At 41.8% G+C, this 17,344-nt stretch overlaps 1 protein-coding gene across 2 annotated transcripts in view; it reads right to left on the reverse strand.

The window, feature by feature from the left end:
- Positions 1-7,170: 7,170 nt before the first annotated feature.
- The window catches only part of cerk (ceramide kinase), a 53,935-nt gene continuing 43,761 nt past the window's right edge, over positions 7,171-17,344 (reverse strand). For both annotated transcript variants that reach the window (XM_074625651.1, XM_074625650.1), the window contains 4 exons: positions 16,952-17,157; positions 12,903-13,117; positions 7,295-8,930; positions 7,171-7,241 (listed from right to left, as the gene is read on the reverse strand). In XM_074625651.1, coding sequence (XP_074481752.1) covers positions 8,816-8,930; positions 12,903-13,117; positions 16,952-17,157 — 536 coding nt within the window. In that variant the 3' untranslated portion in view covers positions 7,171-7,241; positions 7,295-8,815. The remainder of the gene's footprint in view (positions 7,242-7,294; positions 8,931-12,902; positions 13,118-16,951; positions 17,158-17,344) is intronic.

A 17,344-nucleotide genomic window follows, 5' to 3' on the forward strand; every position in this document is an offset into this window, starting at 1 on the left:
ACACTTACATTGTTTTCACACCGCCCACCTAATTCCCCTCCATCTCTCAAACAAGCAAATATTTTGGCTCTTGTTAGCCGGCCTGCTGGGGGAAAACAGCAATTTTCCAGATTTGGCCGCTGCAATTATTGGTGTTATACAACCGCGGCTACCTGCCGTAGCGGCACCTTTACCTGACCTCACCTTCTCCCGCTTGCCACCACTGCAGAGCAGTTTGTTTGTCCGGGTGTTTCTGCTGTTTGTGTGCAGAAATGAGACAAAAGGTTATAGGATAAAAAAAACAATGTGGGAAAGGTACAAAAATCTGTCATACTTAGCTCCTGATTAGAGGAACTGGTTGAAAAGGCCAAATCAGGCCAATAATAATGAAAATATTCTTGAAGTAGGGGTCAATAACAAACCTCATACAGCCACTAGGTCCCCAGAGAGAGTATGTATGAGAGAAGAAAATGAAAAAGGACGAGAGATTGTGTGTTTTTCTGGTATATTTTAAGTGTAAAACTTGATGTGAGAGAGAAAAGAGCTGCGTGTCGAAGCAAAGTGGATTAAACGTTGAGTGACAGCCCCCCTCATTTGCATAATGAGGCAGAAATGCATAAAGAAATTTGAAAAGAAATGTGTAAAAAAAAGAATACAGAAATAAATAAGTTTCAGAAAATTGTGCAAAAAAAAAATAAATACACAAATTTAAAAATTAATAAAAAGTGAATACAAAAATAAAAAATAAATGCAAAAATACATAAATAAATAAAAAATAAATGCAAAACATAAATAAAGTCCCCATAATGTAAATCATAAATTTTTAGGGAGACTTGGTTTAAGGCTAGGGTAAGGTTAGATTCAGGTTAACGTAGGGTGGATTAGGCAAGTAGTTATAGTTAGGGCTAGGTTAAGTCTCCAGGAAATGAATGTATGTCAATGTAATGTCCTCTAAAGTGATGGAAACATGAGTGTGTGTGTGTGTGTGTGTGTGTGTGTGTGTGTGTGTGTGTGTGTGCGTGTGTGTGTGAAGGTGAGAGAGGGACAGAGAGTCAATGAGAGTGTCGAGGGGACACAACAGCGCCGTCATCTCCTGTTAGGAACACTTTTTTTTTGTAAAGAGACTACTGAATTGAGGACAGAAGCTGTTTGTGTGTGTGTGTGTGTGTGTGTGTGTGTGCGCGCGTGCGCGTGCGTGTGCGGTAGAGGGTCTTTGCCCCTGTTTTGTCTCACCTTGCGTCTCAGGTGGGATGTGGGAATGAGATAGCGGCTCTCAGGGGCGCTGCAGAGAAGCAGATGGAGAATAAATCAATAAGGAAGTAGCAAAGCAAAGAAAATGAGACAGGGAGAGGGAAAACAATTTGGTTGCCACCGCGGACAAGAGAGACCGTAAAAATCCCTCTTGTCTCTGCGGTCATACTAGATCTCACAGCAGAGTAATGCACGGCCATTCTGAGGAAACTCACACATTACAGATTACTGGACAGCTGCTCAAAGCAGCAGGTCAGCACAGTCGTCTACAAGTGGTGGCAGGAGATCACTTTGGAATCTCTGTGGATTAAAGGAACACAAGTGACAGGGATAACCTTTATTTAATTCTTTTCTCCTTTGGAAAGTACAACACACACTCAAAAATTTAAGTACTACACTCTTCAGAAGTTTATTGGACTACACAATAGCTCTTGTGGGCTTTAACGTTGTCCTGCTGGCTCGGACTTTGTGCTCCGTACTGACAGGAATGATAAGTTCTCTGTAATACTGTAGATTACAGGCCATAAAGTAGTGTAAAACACTTCAGACCGTACTATCAGACACATTTGAAAAAGCAGGTCTTTGCTTAGAATTACTAAGATGTTTATCTAATAACTCCTTAATGTCTGGCTGATGAAAACAAATCCCTTCAATTAGATTAAGATACATGTAAAACATTATCATTTCAATGATAAGACTACAAATTTGTAACAAACATTGTAAACATTGCATTATTTTTTTATCAGGAGTTTTAAAGATAACAGTGTTTGTCAGGCAGAGAGGAGCTAACTAAAGACTAATTCAAAGACTTGAGTGTAGGATCCAGTGCTTTAAAACTTGACCAATCTGCAACACATTCTCTTCCCAACTCATCACTTACTGACGCTTTGTCAGACCCCTCGGCGTCACCTTTCGGTCGCAGTAAACACCTGCTTAACATTGTGAATTAAACAAAAACACTTGCTTAGGTTAAGGCAACAAATCACTTGGTTAGGTTTTGGAAAAATACGTAAAATTCCAACTTTTGGGGCGACTTCTGGGTCACTTAGAAGGTAGGCTGAGTCCAAGGTCCCGGGTTTGATTCCAACTCATGGCACTTTGTTGTGTCTCCTCTCTCTCCCCCTTCCTGTCATTCTCCAGCTGCACTAATAAAGGCAATATAAACCCCCAAAAAATAATCTTAAAAAAAAAAGACTACATTTCTAAAGTGAAAACACGGGACACAAACGAACAGTTAATTGTAATGTGAAGGTGAAATTTAACCATGAATGTATTAAGAGAACTGGATCCAGCGTTGGAGGCAGGGCCCCGGTCATTCCTATGAGAGTTGCTCATTGGCGCATGAAGCCTAAATGGTTCGACTTCCGTCTGGAAAAGCACCCGGATCTTGGCGGAGTAGCGTCCGAGAATATTGGCGGAGTAGCGTCTGCTCGGTCACATGACTCGGTCAGGGGGTCCCAACATCACGCTGTCGTCACAGCTTGCGTTCCAGCCTCGGTCTGGGTCTCATTCACATGAACGGAAGAAGGGAAATAACTCTGGATCAGCTATTACTACGTTTTACAATTTTAAAAACTTCATTTTTTAAATAAGGGCTATTAGAGTGTTCGTACTGGGGAGTTGATACACCAAAACAAATTGTCCGCTGAGTTACAGATGTTTCTTTCCCAATGTAAGTCAAAAAGTATTTTTGGGCCCAATGCATCACGTGACGGACACGGAAGTTGCAGTACTGCCGTTTGGCCACTACGAAAGTAGGGATCGACGACCGGCGCACTTCCTGGGGGCTTGAGCCGTACACCTGCAATGTTTTTTTGTGCCCCTCAAATCCATTGTTGTTAATGTAGACACACAGCAGGCGCACTCAAACGTTCGAGTGACGCCGTTACAACACGCAAGCATTTCCAAGCGCCCATTTTTCAGAGCGCAACAGCTGCTCCCCGATATGGACACAGTTCAACTTTTGGAACGCTGCTGCCCATGTCATGTGACGAGGAACGACCAATCACAGCCGGCAGATATCTTTTCTTTCTTCTGTAAATATATGGAGGAAAAGTGAATCATTTTAGTGTAGGGCTACCCAGAGCTTTACAATCTGTCCCACGGACTATTTTACTTGCTTCACCCTTTCCGTCCGAGGACATCACAACATCCGGTTGAAAGTTCGGCCAAACTGACACACAGACATCGAGTATAAAGCTATTGCGAGGGATTAACGGTGCATCAATGCATTTATCTTTGTTCTGACTTTGTTTAGTTTAGTCAGTGAGGATCCTACTGCTAAATTACCACAACTTCATCATCATCGTCATCGCAGCGCGCAGGTTTTGGTTACTTAGTAACGGCAGGCGCAACCTCCCAAGCACCTTGGATCAGGGCTGGACTGGGACAAAAAATCGTCTCTGGCGTTTTTGCCCAGACCGGCTCCTCCCCCAGAAAAATTTGAGTTTCAGAGACTTTGTTTCCTGAATTCTGGTGACTTTAAAACAATGAACCAACGCGGCGCAAATACTCTGACGCTGCGCCGTTATGTATCTCCATTATGAATCTCCCAGAGAACCTGATATGGAGAGGGCAGAGGAGAGTACCGGCAGCTTGTGAGAAGCTCCGGTACGCATGAAAAGGTCACGGTACGCCAAGGAGTAAAATGTGTAAAATATTGCGTATCGTGATACACTTTGATATGTCATCTCTCATGACATATGTTGAGCCAGGCAGCCATAACTGCTTACCGCACACTCTACACTCCCTCCCTCATCTCTCTCCGTCTCCTCCTCACTGTAGCCGCCCGGCACAGAGTTGTTTGTATGTTTGTCCTTTTGCTCTTTAAACTACGTCACCACACACCTGGACCTGAGTGTTTACTGTTGCCATAGACAGGTTTACAGTGTAGTAAATTAAAAGCCCGGTGCGCCTCATACAGGCGCTAAAGGGTGCCATGTGCGTTGGTATCACATGCCGATGGGCATGACAAAGCAATGGTAATTTACGCACTGGGAATGAGAACGGACTGGACCGATATACTAACTAAAGGGCAGGATGTATCAGCCTCTGCTCCATTGATTTTGATGATTTAAAGAAAAAAAAAATCTATCTCTTGTGAGTCCTCCAACTTTATGGAAGTACAATACTAAATTAATGGAGCCCTTTATGCTTTCCATATAATAATATAATTAACTCGAGGATCATGATTTAATATTACCATCTCTATGTCTGGTTCACTTCTACTTGTGTTGTTAGGCCTGAGGATATGCTGATATATAAGTCCGTCTGGGTTTAGATATATAGTTAGATTTAGATATATTGTCTTTAATTGACATTGAATTGTCTCACACCAGTGTCCAATCATCGTAGACCTATTTCAGATGAACTGGTGGAATTGTGGGGGTCAGTGCTGTAAAAGGTAACAAAGGTGGTGTGGGCCCAAGACACATAAGAAAATTGCTTTTTTATCACTTGCAAAAGGTTAGAACATTTGAACAGGTGTTGGGTTTGACTTTGTGAAGTCATGAGTAGCTAACTAGGACAACCTGCATTGTCTGCAACTTCAAGATTCGCGGGATTATTTGGGCGTCACCGCACTTAGTCAGTTACCAAATTTAGATTACTTTTCAACACTTTTGGAATTGCCTCGCGGTATCAAAAAGAGAAACAAGAACCACACTGTGTGCAGAATGAGCACAGCGTGAAATACCACTCCATCTCAGCGGAGACCTTTGATGTCTGATGTTCTTTAATGAAACATCTCGCTCACATCAGAGCACCCTATTAAATTCCACTCATACGGGGAGACAGAGAAAGAGCGAACAAGTGAGATTGAGAAACGCCAGAGCGAGGGGAGCGAGCGCTGACCTTTGTGTGCACACGTGGGAGTGTGTGTGTGCGAGAGAAAAGGAGGGAATGAAACACCGCTGGTGTCGAGCACACCATGGAGATCAAGCAAAGGACATGAAAGGAAGCACTTTTCAAAAAGCACTTTATTAAACATTTTCATAAAATAAATCATGTATTTACTCACATCACAGTTTATTTATTTGTTAACCCGCATACGGAGAACAGGAACATTGCATAAAAACTTAATGTCGAACTGAAATTTAAATGTATTTTTGCTAAGAAGTCAGTAGACCTACAGGTACTCAGTGGGCATTGAAATGGCATAAACAAGAAGTAATGTCTGGGAATCAGTGCAAACGTTAGCAAGCTAAGCTAACTAGCAATTGGTGTAAGCTAGTTTTCCTAGCTTGCTAGCTTCCAGTGGCTGCAATATCATTATAGTTTCCTTTGACAAAAGTGAGTGGGATTTCAAATTTCAGTTGGACTTTGGTTGCATTGTCAGTCACAAATTGCTAAATTCTTAACCTTTTCAAATGTGGTCGTACCTGCAATCCTCACTCCTACAGTTTCTGTGTGTGTGTCTGCCTGTAGCTACATTTCAGTGTGTCTGTGTGCGCAGATGATTTAGAAGCATCTGACTCTTTGAAATAACATCATACTGTAAGCTGACAAAATGTGAGCACTGAAAGTGAAACATTATAGACATTCATAGAGTATTAACAGAGTTGGAGAGGATTCATAGAGACGAGCAGGCTTTTATGGTGTTAAAAGTTAAGGAGTTTGTGTGTGGGGGGGTGCATATGTGTGTGACAGAGAAAGACAATGAATATCAGCAGCAGCCTAATAGAAAGACAGAAAATGTGTGTGTGTGCCTGTCTATAGGTGCTTGTGTTGCCAGTGTGTTGGCTGCAGTGAGAGAGCATCTGCAGAATGGCAGTCATGAGGCTAATTGTGATAGAGCTAACTCATCACATTGGCACATTCACAATACATTAACGCACACACACAGACACACACACACACACACACACACACCAATGATTGCACATCCCTAAAGGGATTGTGGAAAATACACTTAACCCTACTCACACACCACCCGATTTGACTGTTATCAGGCCATTAAATGTGCGTAATCGCTATAAGCATCATAGGTGTGGGTCAGTAGGGGCCTACTACGTTGTAAAAAGCTAAACATAAAAGCAACACGTTCTAACACGTTGTTAAACTGAGTGAAATGTAACGTTTCGAGCACAAACAAAACAAAAAGCTTGTTTAGGTTTAGGCAACAAAACCTAAACAAAATAAGTTTAGGGAAAAACATTGTGTTTTGGCTTAAAATAACTACGTTTCAAAAGTGAAAGTGAAACTTGTCATAATTACTATGGTTGCTGGAGGTCGCTGTCGTCTTCTTTCATTCCTTCTTTTGGAGGTCAACCATGTGAATAGATGACAAACCCATAGATATATTTACGTTGATGCCGCATTGGCCTTTGGTTCATACGTCAACGTCCCCGCCATATTGGGAAGGTCAGGACTGGCCCGTAAACACATACAAGTGAACGGGGGAGCTGCCATTTTTCTGTATAAGAAGGCACAATAATGTTTACATCAACCGATTTCAATGAGTCATTTTTATATTCAAGCATTTATAATCTACATGAAGTACTGTAGGTTAGATTCCGCCCACAAAAAAAACTTTAAGTGAAAAACGGTTCAATAATGTTAAGTTACTGCTTCTGGTTCACGGATCACCCGCTAGTCTGTCTGTTGATATGGTATTAAAAAGTCATGCTCTCATAAAACATTTTGAAAGTTACATCTTTACAAAACATTTGCTTCTGTAGGTCATCAGATAAGAGCTGGCTAGCATTTGTTGTTGTTAGCCGATCCTCGACCAAAGCTCATGTTCTTCATGTCTAACATTAAATTATTTACGCAAACAAATAAAGCTGATGTCATGTCTTGGGTTTTGGTAAAGCAACGTTAATGCTCAGCAAAATGAACTGTTTTACAGCACATTCAGTTCGTGTAACATTAAGCTTAGCTAATGTTGACACACACTCTTTTGAGCGTCTAGCAGCGATTATAGCCTAGCCTAGAGATTTTAAGTTACTGGAGACAAAACTTTCTTTTTCTGCTCCTCGTGGATCATAAATCCTTGAATATAAAAAAAACGACTAATTGAAATTGGTTGAGAAATGTAAACGTTATAGTACTTTTTATCCAGAACATCTAAGTATACACATCTATGAAAAAACCTACTCTTGGGTGTGGCGGGACCCTGAGTCACATCTCTGGGGCTTATAACCACTGATACTGCACATTTAATGGCCTGATATTACACTAACAACTTACCCTAACTTATTATTATTGAGTATGTGGTATAATAGAGTTTTATCAATGCAGGAGTAGCATCCTCCGATGGTCGGATTCACAAAAAAGGAGCTAATGAGGCTAATTTCACAGCAGCACAATAGATTATCTTTAATTAAGTTAATATTGTGTTTTGGCTTAAAATAACTAAATTCTTTTAGTCCTTCTTTCAGATATCAACCATGTGAATAGATGATAAAACCTACTATTGGGTGTAGCAGGGCCCTATTGACCCAAATCTATGAGCCTTACTCTGATACTCCACATTTAATGGCCTGATACCCAACAAACAATCTACCCTAACGTCTTATTATTGTGTATGTGGTTTCATAGAGTTTTATCAATGCAGGAGTAGCATCCTCCGATGGGCTGGCTTCACAAAAAAAGGAACTAATGAGGCTAATTTCAGAGCCGCACAATAGATTATCTTTAATAAAGTTAACAATGTATAATTCTGGCTAATCCCAGGCGATGACTCAACCGTCAGTAGTTTTTGGCCAGGGAGGAGAAGAGCTCAGAGCCACAGGTGCACTGCAGCAGTGCTGAGACACACCAAATCACTTAGCAACCACTTTGCCTTATTACCCAGAAACCACCGGGGTCCTGTTAGTGTATTAGCAGGGTATTCAGCTCTTTTCATTAGTGCCCCTGGCTCATATCTGCTTTCACCTGGGTCACAGATGAAATGCTTTTTCCCTCCCAAAAATATGCGTTATTTTGGGTGGCATTTTATGTCTTTTCAGTTTATCGGCGCTCTTCACAGGCCTTTCTTTTTCATCCCTCTCACAAAGCACTATCTCCTCGGCTGTCTCTCTCTTTGCTACACAGGGAGAAATCCTATTTGTGTTGTCCTTCATGGCAGTGTTAAAAACCTTTCGCCGATTGTCGCGGCTGAGTCCAGCTCAGTCCAGTTCAGCTGTTTCATCTGGCAGCTTGAGCTTCAAATCTTCCCTTTTTTCCAGAAAGTACAGATAAAAAAACTGAGGTTTGAATATGGCAGCGTTGGCACTAGCAGCTGTATCATATCATATTTTCGGTTAGTTAAAGCTGCATGAAGCAATTTTGCACATAACAGTCCCAAATGGCAGCGAGGAGATAACTGAATCTCTTCAGTAACAACAAATCATGCTTCTTTTTATCCTTCAGTTTTCTTCCGTCTTAATGGCTGCTGATGGTAGCTTTTTTCACCTTCTTGTGCATTGGGAGGACTTCCTGCAAGTCTCATTTCAGCAAATACACTAAGGAGGGATGAGACGCCAGCGTTTGGGATTTACACTGATGTGATGCGTGTATTTCTCCAGGAAAAATCTTGCCAAGTGCAACTTGTTTTTTTTGTTTTCCAGCAGCTAAATGTCCCATCCAGCTCTCAGTCCACTGACTAGTGTGTGCTCGGCTCCAGGGCCCACAGCGTACAAGGATCTTCTAACACACACTGCTGCTGCTGCTGCTCCTCGATACCGCGGGCAAACAGCCTGATCAACTGGCACTGGACACTGCAGAGGGGAAGAGAGTGTAAACACACACACACACACACACACACACACACACACACACACACACACACACACACACACACACACACACACACACAGAGACACAAAGAAGCACACAACGCATCATTTAGCCTGAATAACAAACCATCAACTTAATGACTGTGCTCATTTCGATGAGACTTTACTGTCCATGTGGCAGATGTAAAAGCGACGGAACGGCACCCCTGTGTGCAGACTTGACAAGCAAACTTGAGAAAATCTTTGCGGTGTGTTAAGTATAAAGACCTTTAAAGAGACACCTCTAACAGATGTTAGAATAAAGATGGGGGCTGACGCAATATAATGACATATATAGCACATCCTGATGCATAGCCTACAACAACAAGTAAAAGTATACGGGCAGAAAAATAAGCTGTGAAAAGGCAAGATGGCTATTATGTTACAGTGTGTTACCTCAATTACAGCCTGTGCCTTTGTCTTCTAAATGACACCTGTATTTTTACTGCAACACCTGTTGTTTACTTGCAGGCTTCAGCGATAGTTAATATGATGGAACAGCACAGTAACTTATCATTTTCAACCCAATGCGAGGGGCGTATTTCCAGAACGGCATTCACACGTGAAATAACAATAGCAAAAGTTCAATAGTGACTCTGAAATCTACGAAGCAATATGTTTGTGTTATAATTACATGATGGGATCCTATTTTGTTGTAATTGTTCGGTTCAATCATCATGGCAAGTTTCTTTAAATGTGTATTCCTCACTTCCAAAGCTTCACTCCTCCTCTCCGTTTCGCCCGGGCTATTACCATTAATTATCCGAGTAGCACTCTGGCTCACTCCAAGAACGATTAGCGGCGAGGAAGAGGCAATAAAAGGACGGACTTCTGCTTTAATTAAAGGGGAGTAGCCTTTTAACATGGGGAGGGCCGTTAAATTAGCAACATTACAGCGCCATGCATCATTGGCAAAGTACAATGGAGCATGAAATAAATGATGCGTCCAGCAGTGCCACACCGGCTGTATAGAGATCTGATAGTGGGGGACGCTGAAGTGTGGACAGGCACAGAATAATGAGGGGGGGCTAATTCCGCAGAGTTGCCAAGATGGTCCAGCAGGGAACAGTGAAAGAGTCTCCTGACCACATACTGTTGGACACTAGCAGCACTAACGGCACTGCTGCTCTTCTCTCTGTCTGGCTTCTTTAACACCAGCTACTGCTAACCATCAAGAGGACCTGCATTTCCTTCATGTTGACTTAGAAGTTACATATTGTTGGATGGTGTTACAGAGGCAACCATGTGGAACCCTCTTGTTGGGAATAAGTCAGGGGTTAGCAACCTTTACTATCAAAAGAGCCATTTTAGGCAAATAATAATAAAAAAAAATCTGTCTGGAGCCGCAAAACATTTGATCATTGTGATGAAGGTAACACAGTTTATAGTCTAAGTAGTATACTATACTATACTCTAGTATATAAGTCTAATGCAGTGAGGGCCAAAGAGAAAATGTATTACGGAGTATTAGGGCCACATTGAGGGAAAAAACATCTGAGATTTACAGAATAAAGTCATAACTTTACGAGAAAAAAAGAAAATAACATGTAAAATTACTACTTTATAATATTATGACTTTATTATCGTAATATTACAACTTTTTTTCTCGTAAACCTATGACTTTATTCTCGTAATATTATGATTTTATTCTCTAAATCTCCGATTTATTTATTTTTCCTCAATGTGGCCCTAACACTCGTCGTACCGTCGTACCATAGACCTAGAAAATGTTAACAAAAAACAGTTATTCATTTCCATTTTTAAAAATCCACAGGGATCCACTGGAGAGGGGCTAAAGAGACGCATGTGACTCCGGAGCCGCAGGTTGCTGACCCCTGGAATAGGTCAACATTTTGGCAAATATACTTATTTACTTTATTGCCAAGAGTTATATGAGAAGATCAATAGCACTCAAGCTTAGCTTAGCATAAAGACTGGAAACAGAGGGAAACCATGCATGTATAAAGAGAACTGAATACTGTGTTGTAGGCAGGGCCCCGTTCATTCATATGAAAGTTGCTCAGTGGCGCATGAAACAAAAAAAAGCTTGACTTCCGAGTTTAAATTTCCGAGATCTTACGGTAATTTCCTGCATCCGTTGGGCCCGTAGAACAGGCGCGGTAGGGTTTCCTTTAACTCCGCCTCCCAGCCCTAGCTCCAGCCTCGTACTGGGTCTCATTCACATGAACGAAGGAAGGGAAATAACTTTGGATTTGGCTATTAGTGCATTTTACAACTTTTAGGACGTAATGATTTAAATAAGGGATATTCAAGTCTTCGTACTGGGAAGTTGATGTACATAAATAAAAAAAAATATCCACCAAGTTACAGACGTCTCTTTCCCAATGTAAGTCTATGGGGAAAAAAAGTGTTTTTGGGTCCAATGGCGTCATGTGACCGACTCTGAGGTTGTAATTCCACAATTTGGCCACTATGTAAAATTAGCTTCAAAGCTCGATGCTCTTTCTGGGGGCTTGGGGGAAACAGCTAGCCTGGCAAAGAAACAAACTCCACCTACCAGCAACTCTAAAGATAACTAATCAACGTCTTGTTTGTTTAATCCGTACAAAAAAAGTGTAAAAACCCAAATTTGCCGTCTGTTCCAGATTATTCCTTGGCTACCTTGTGGTTACCCCCAAGTTGCAAAACTCTAGTGAGATGGTTAAGGTTAGGCATTGACCTTGAATGGTTAAGGTTAGGCATTGACCTTGAATGGTTAAGGTTAGGCATTGACCTTGAATGGTTAAGGTTAGGCATTGACCTTAAATGGTTAAGGTTAGGCAGCGAGTCTTGCAAGTGTTTTTGCACGTTTTTGCAACTTGTGGGTCACTTGCTAGACACAACCCGCTGCTGCCTGGTCAGGCTAGCTGTTTCCCCTGTTTATAGTCTTTATGCTAAGCTAACCAGCTGCTCCAGCAGCTACATACAGACACAGTGGTATCAACTGTCTATATACTGACCTTTATACTGTACAAACTTTACACTTTGAAATCTTTTGTATCCTCCTTTATTGTCCTTTGCCCGTTTTCTAAATAGTGTACCAATATAACATGAGACTACAACCATGCTAACAGCTCTGTAAGACTGTGCTGTGCTAAATGCTAACATCTGCATGCTAACATGTTGACAATGACAATGCTACTAAGGTGATGTTTAGGAGGCATAATGTTCACAATATTAGCTAAGTTTGTTAACATGCTAACAATTCCTAATTAGCACTAAACACAGACTACGGCTAACGGCCGACCAACCAACATTACCATCTATGGAGCCATACTGCTAGTGTGGCTAAAAATGGTATGTGTGAGTTTTACTTGAGTGCACTGTGAATACAGAGCTGTCAGACATATAGAACATTACCTATTTCTACTTAGGCTTTAAGTCATGATACCCAAGGACATTTTAGAGAAATTTAAACTGGAGATTATATTTGTAATACCTAGATTACATTGCCGTGAATGCCAGCACCGTGGTGATGCAATAGGTATGAGCCCTGCAAGTATTTCCCTTTATTTTCCCATTATACCTCTTCTACGATATTATATTCACTGATTCAAAGCCATTTGCCAGTCCTCAACTCTGCTGAGAGTGATCTTGCCTGTCTTCATCGCCTCAAAAAGTTAATTTCTCCGTCACAGGCTTCATAAAGCGCAAAATAAGCTGGCACGGTAGAAAAGTGATTGAACCGTGCCTGTCTTCAGCAGTCAAAATGATTACTTCAGTTTTACAGCATTAAAAAGCCATATGCATGGGCAAAACATCCATCATTACTGGTAAATGACAATTCAGTTTATTGCTTTTGCCAACGCTGAGTCAAAATTATTTCAGATTTGTTTGTTTGCACCTCGGTTGGACTTTCTTAAGTTTTGAGTTGTAGGCTACTGTACATTCACGGTTGATTCTGTGATTAGTTACCTGACTTGGATGGCAGTGTGAGGCAGGATCTCCCCGTCGCAGGTCCAGCTGCTGTGGGAGGTGCTGTAGTTGCAGGTGGTTTGGCCGGAGCATATGGGACTGAAGCCCGTCTTCTTTGGACTCTCACTCAGGTCCTCTAGTGAAACCGGCTCACGGTGACGCGGCTGGAAACGAAACCTCCGCACCCGGTGGACCTCCACAAACGAGTGGTCAAACTGGGGGAAGGAAGCAGAGAAGGATGAGAAATAGATGAAAGAGAGGAGGAGGAGGAGGAGGAGAGATGGACGGATGGATGGATGGATGGATGGATGAAGGAACAGATGTGCCCACAGATGGTGCAAAGGTTAAGACCGCCACTCTCCAGAAGCATTTGAGAGTTTCATTTCAAAATGCAACAGACTGAGAGGGAACACAAGAGTCCATCTTTGTTTTGTGCTTCATCAAATAAAGTTTTGTGTAAAATTATTTTTTGAATAAAGTGCTCTTTAGAGTCAAATGCATTTTGAATCTATTATTTTCAAGCGTATTTTCATGACTACCCTATTCTCCATGTTTCCATAAGGGTGAAAGGGTTAGTTCGGATTCAACTCCTGCGTTTTGCGAGGTTAAATGACCGTTTTGTGAATTGAGTCTGGTCTGGTCTAGAACACTGTGATGTAACAGCTTCAGTTACTGTCGGAACAGACAGCCCTTTCTGAAGGCAGGACTGAAGTCGTTATATTGCGGTCTGCAAAACCAGACCAGACTCCATTCACAAAAGCAGTTATTTTACCTCGAGGAACACGGGAGTTGCGACTTTCGGATCCGAACTAACGTGGCGTCCACACAGCAGTACATCGCTTAGTTTCTGTGTTGGTACTCCTGTCTGCTTCTCCACACTGGGGGCACGCCGACCACCATCTAACTTACTGTATGCAACGTTAATATACTAACCATAAGGATGTGTATATACTGTACATGTAGCAGCGTCATCATGCAGAAACCTACGTCAGGTTATAATAATAATGGACCTGCCCTTTAACAAACATCAATTACAGACAAGTGATAAAGGCACTTATTAAAAGATTATTTTAGTGCCTCAGCATGAAGCTCCACTATTTGATGGATTAAGGTCAAACTAAAAATATTATATATAATCAATTGTCATCATTTGTCTTTGGTGGATCGACTGGGGGTCATTCAAAACTCAGGCTCATGAACTTTTGAACATTTAAATGTCTCAAAGTGAACATAAACTACTCAATCTTACACACAAAATAGCAGTGAAAATGGGCACATTTCTGAGATATGATGATCATAAATCATAAAATGATTCTTGACACGCAATTCTTCTTTAGTCTACAGGCTCCTATTGGGTGAGCTAAAAAGCTAATTTCTCCTCCATTGTCTTTCTATGGCCTCCTGCTGATTTCATAATGAAATCTAAAACTACACACAGGTTTCTTCTGCTTCTTCCTCCCCATTTACGAAGAAAGGAAAACGGCCAGCAGGAGATCAAATGCAAAATGGAGGGAGGGAGAGAAAAGGTCAGATAAAATGGAGGTTTATAAAAACTATGTAAACGGCAGGAGCGAGGAGAAGAAGAAAGAGAAGAGATGAAAAGAAATAATTTTGTCAAAGACCTCTTTCATCTCACTCAGTGTCGCAGAAAGGTTCAGCTCTGTCCGGCGCACTTTCTTCTACTTCACGGGGTGCCACTTTCTCTCTATCCCCATATCTTTTTTTCCCCTCTTTTCCCCTTTCCCCCCCTCTCTCCTCCTTCCTTCTCTCCCTTTCTCGCCCTCTCTCATCCAGAAAAGCAGAGTGACAGCCATTTATTTCACATCAGACCCACTTTATGACTGCAGCCGCTTTGCATTCATGCTGGACTGTCTGCCTAAAAGGCTTTCTGACAAGGCCATGAATACGCTTAGTGGCTCCTCACTCCTTGTTTCTCTCCGCTTGGCTGGACGGTGATGCTGATATTAAGTGAACTCTGATGCAAAGCCCCTCTCACCGTACTCATACGACTACTTGTCTACCTTTCTGTGTTGCAAGTGAAGCAGCAAAGACGGCCTCAAGCTGGAGACGCGCCACGTCGAGCCTTTTCACTGCCGTAACCCCACACTGTGGGCACACGGAGATCTGTGGTCCTTAGACGGTTAAAGGGACTGTTTGTAACTTCGTAGCCAAAGTGTCGGCAAAATGCAAATTCTGACCTGATGATGGCTCATTCTGAGGGCGACATTATGATCTTTACCAGATTTCATGGCGATCCATCCAATAGTTGAGTGGTGAACCAAAGTGGTGAACCAACCAACTTTGTCATCCCTAAAATTCAAATTGTGTCTTACAGTAGATGGATACAGTAATATCTTGCATGTGAATCTCACTATTGGATAACATACTTTATTGGGGAAATTCTCTGTCATAAAATCAGTTTGAGGTCTCTTTGCATTAGCATCGCCAGGGAAAGTTGTTAAATTGGTTTTTCCCACACACATTGGTAATTCCATTCAGTCATCTGGATGTAATATAGTTTATCAGGACTGTGGTATTCCAGGGACATGCTTCATATCACAGAGAGCAGCAAACCTTTCCTCATTGGCTAATCTTCACCATTCTAGCAGCAGATTTTCAACCTTTTTCTATCGTTTTCTTCATTTTTCTTGGTATTAAACGGTTTTCCTTTTCTACAGTTGAATCCATGATTTTAAAGGGGACATATGCCCCTTATATCATGCTCATCTTCAGGTTCATACTTGTATTTTGGGTTTCTACTAGAACATGTTTACGTGCTTTGATGTTAAAAAAAACTATTATTTTTCTAATACTGTCTGTCTGAATATACCCGTATTCACCCTCTGTCAGAAACGCTCCATTTTAGTGAATTTCAACAGAATGGCAACGGAACTGCGTTGCTAGGAAACAGCTTGGGTCCATGTTTACTTCCTGTCAGCTGATGTCATTCATTCATTCTGCAACAGGAAATAAACTGGGACACAATTAGAATGTTTATGTTTAAAACTGTGAAATTATCTATATATTGTAGATTTGTGAAGTCACAAACGCACAGTTTCTGAATACAAGCTGTGCGTATTTCTCTGTGGATTCAGTGTTTTCATACTTTCACAGTATTTATATATCACTTAAACCTGCTTTATAATATAAAAGACATGAAAATCTCACTTTTTTCAATGTGGGCCCTTTAAAGCTGTGAATACATTCTAATCAAATCTTATTACGAGAGTGATATCCGTCCTTGTAATCTGAAATGTTGACCTCAAGAGTATAAACTCACCTCAGGATGTCAGTGTTAGCTCAAAACACAGTTTGCAATTGGAACACTTTCACCAAGGCAGCTACTGGAGATGAAATTACTTACAAGTTCCTTCTAAATGCGATAAACTTCCCGAGGTCCTTCCTGAGGTAATAATTACTAATCACCACTCTTCCCCTGGCAATACTTGTGCTCTCCAGAAAGGGCATTAGTCTGGTATCAGCCTGTTCTCCCATACAGCATATCCCTGATGCAGCGATTACCGGTGCCTCCCCGGACCAGGGTGGAGGTTATTTATGATACGTGGGAAGGCACTAGGGCGAAGGCATTTGAACTAAAGTGAACCATACTTGGGAGATTGAGCCGAGTCAGCAAATGGAGGTGCTAGCACAGCAAGTGGGCAAACTCCTGCCTTCTGCTCGCTCGTTTACGGACCGAACACACACTCTCAATTCATCCGTGCACGAGCCGAGCAACTCCCGATGATGAAAGATGAATTCTGCAGCAAAGTGATTGACGGGAGGCTTTTTGCGAAGGATGAAATTGTCTTAAAAGTTTCGCTTTATTCTGGTGATTCCTTCACTCTTTGAAGGATGTATTTTTCTCATCCCCCGCTGGGTACAAATCATAAATTTTCTCAGCTCATCATAACTCTCCAAAGCATGACTCGTACTGTTTATGTGCACTTATTTTGTATGTATGAAACCATAAATCTAATAGTATTCCCACTGGGTAATACCTTAGAAAGTGCTCTTGCAGTTAAATCATACACCAACTCCTTCCCTCCTACCTGGTCGTCTTTGTTGGTGTGTCGAAGGAGGTGTCTGAGGAAGTCCAGACGGGAGCACTTCCTGACGAGGATGAGGTCCGTGGTGCCGTCGGCGAGGTGGGCGGAGGGCGACAGGCCCTGTGGACTGCGGGGACACGCGCAGCTCATACTGGCCGCATTAATGGCGATAAACTTTCCTCGGATCACGCTCCAACCACCGCCGCCATCTGAAAGAGGAGTCAAGAGTTGGAGTATGACCACAAATACAGTTTACTTAGCTGAGCTCACTTCTGTTTGACTCACTAAAGTAAAAACAAACAAAAAAAGTATTTTCGATCAGTATATAATTCACACACTTCAAAACAGTATTCCACAAACCAGTGGGTGACATCACAGTGACTACGTCCACTTCTT

The sequence above is a fragment of the Sebastes fasciatus genome, chromosome 23 (genome assembly GCF_043250625.1).
Source record: "Sebastes fasciatus isolate fSebFas1 chromosome 23, fSebFas1.pri, whole genome shotgun sequence".
NCBI classification, from domain to species: Eukaryota; Metazoa; Chordata; class Actinopteri; order Perciformes; family Sebastidae; genus Sebastes; species Sebastes fasciatus.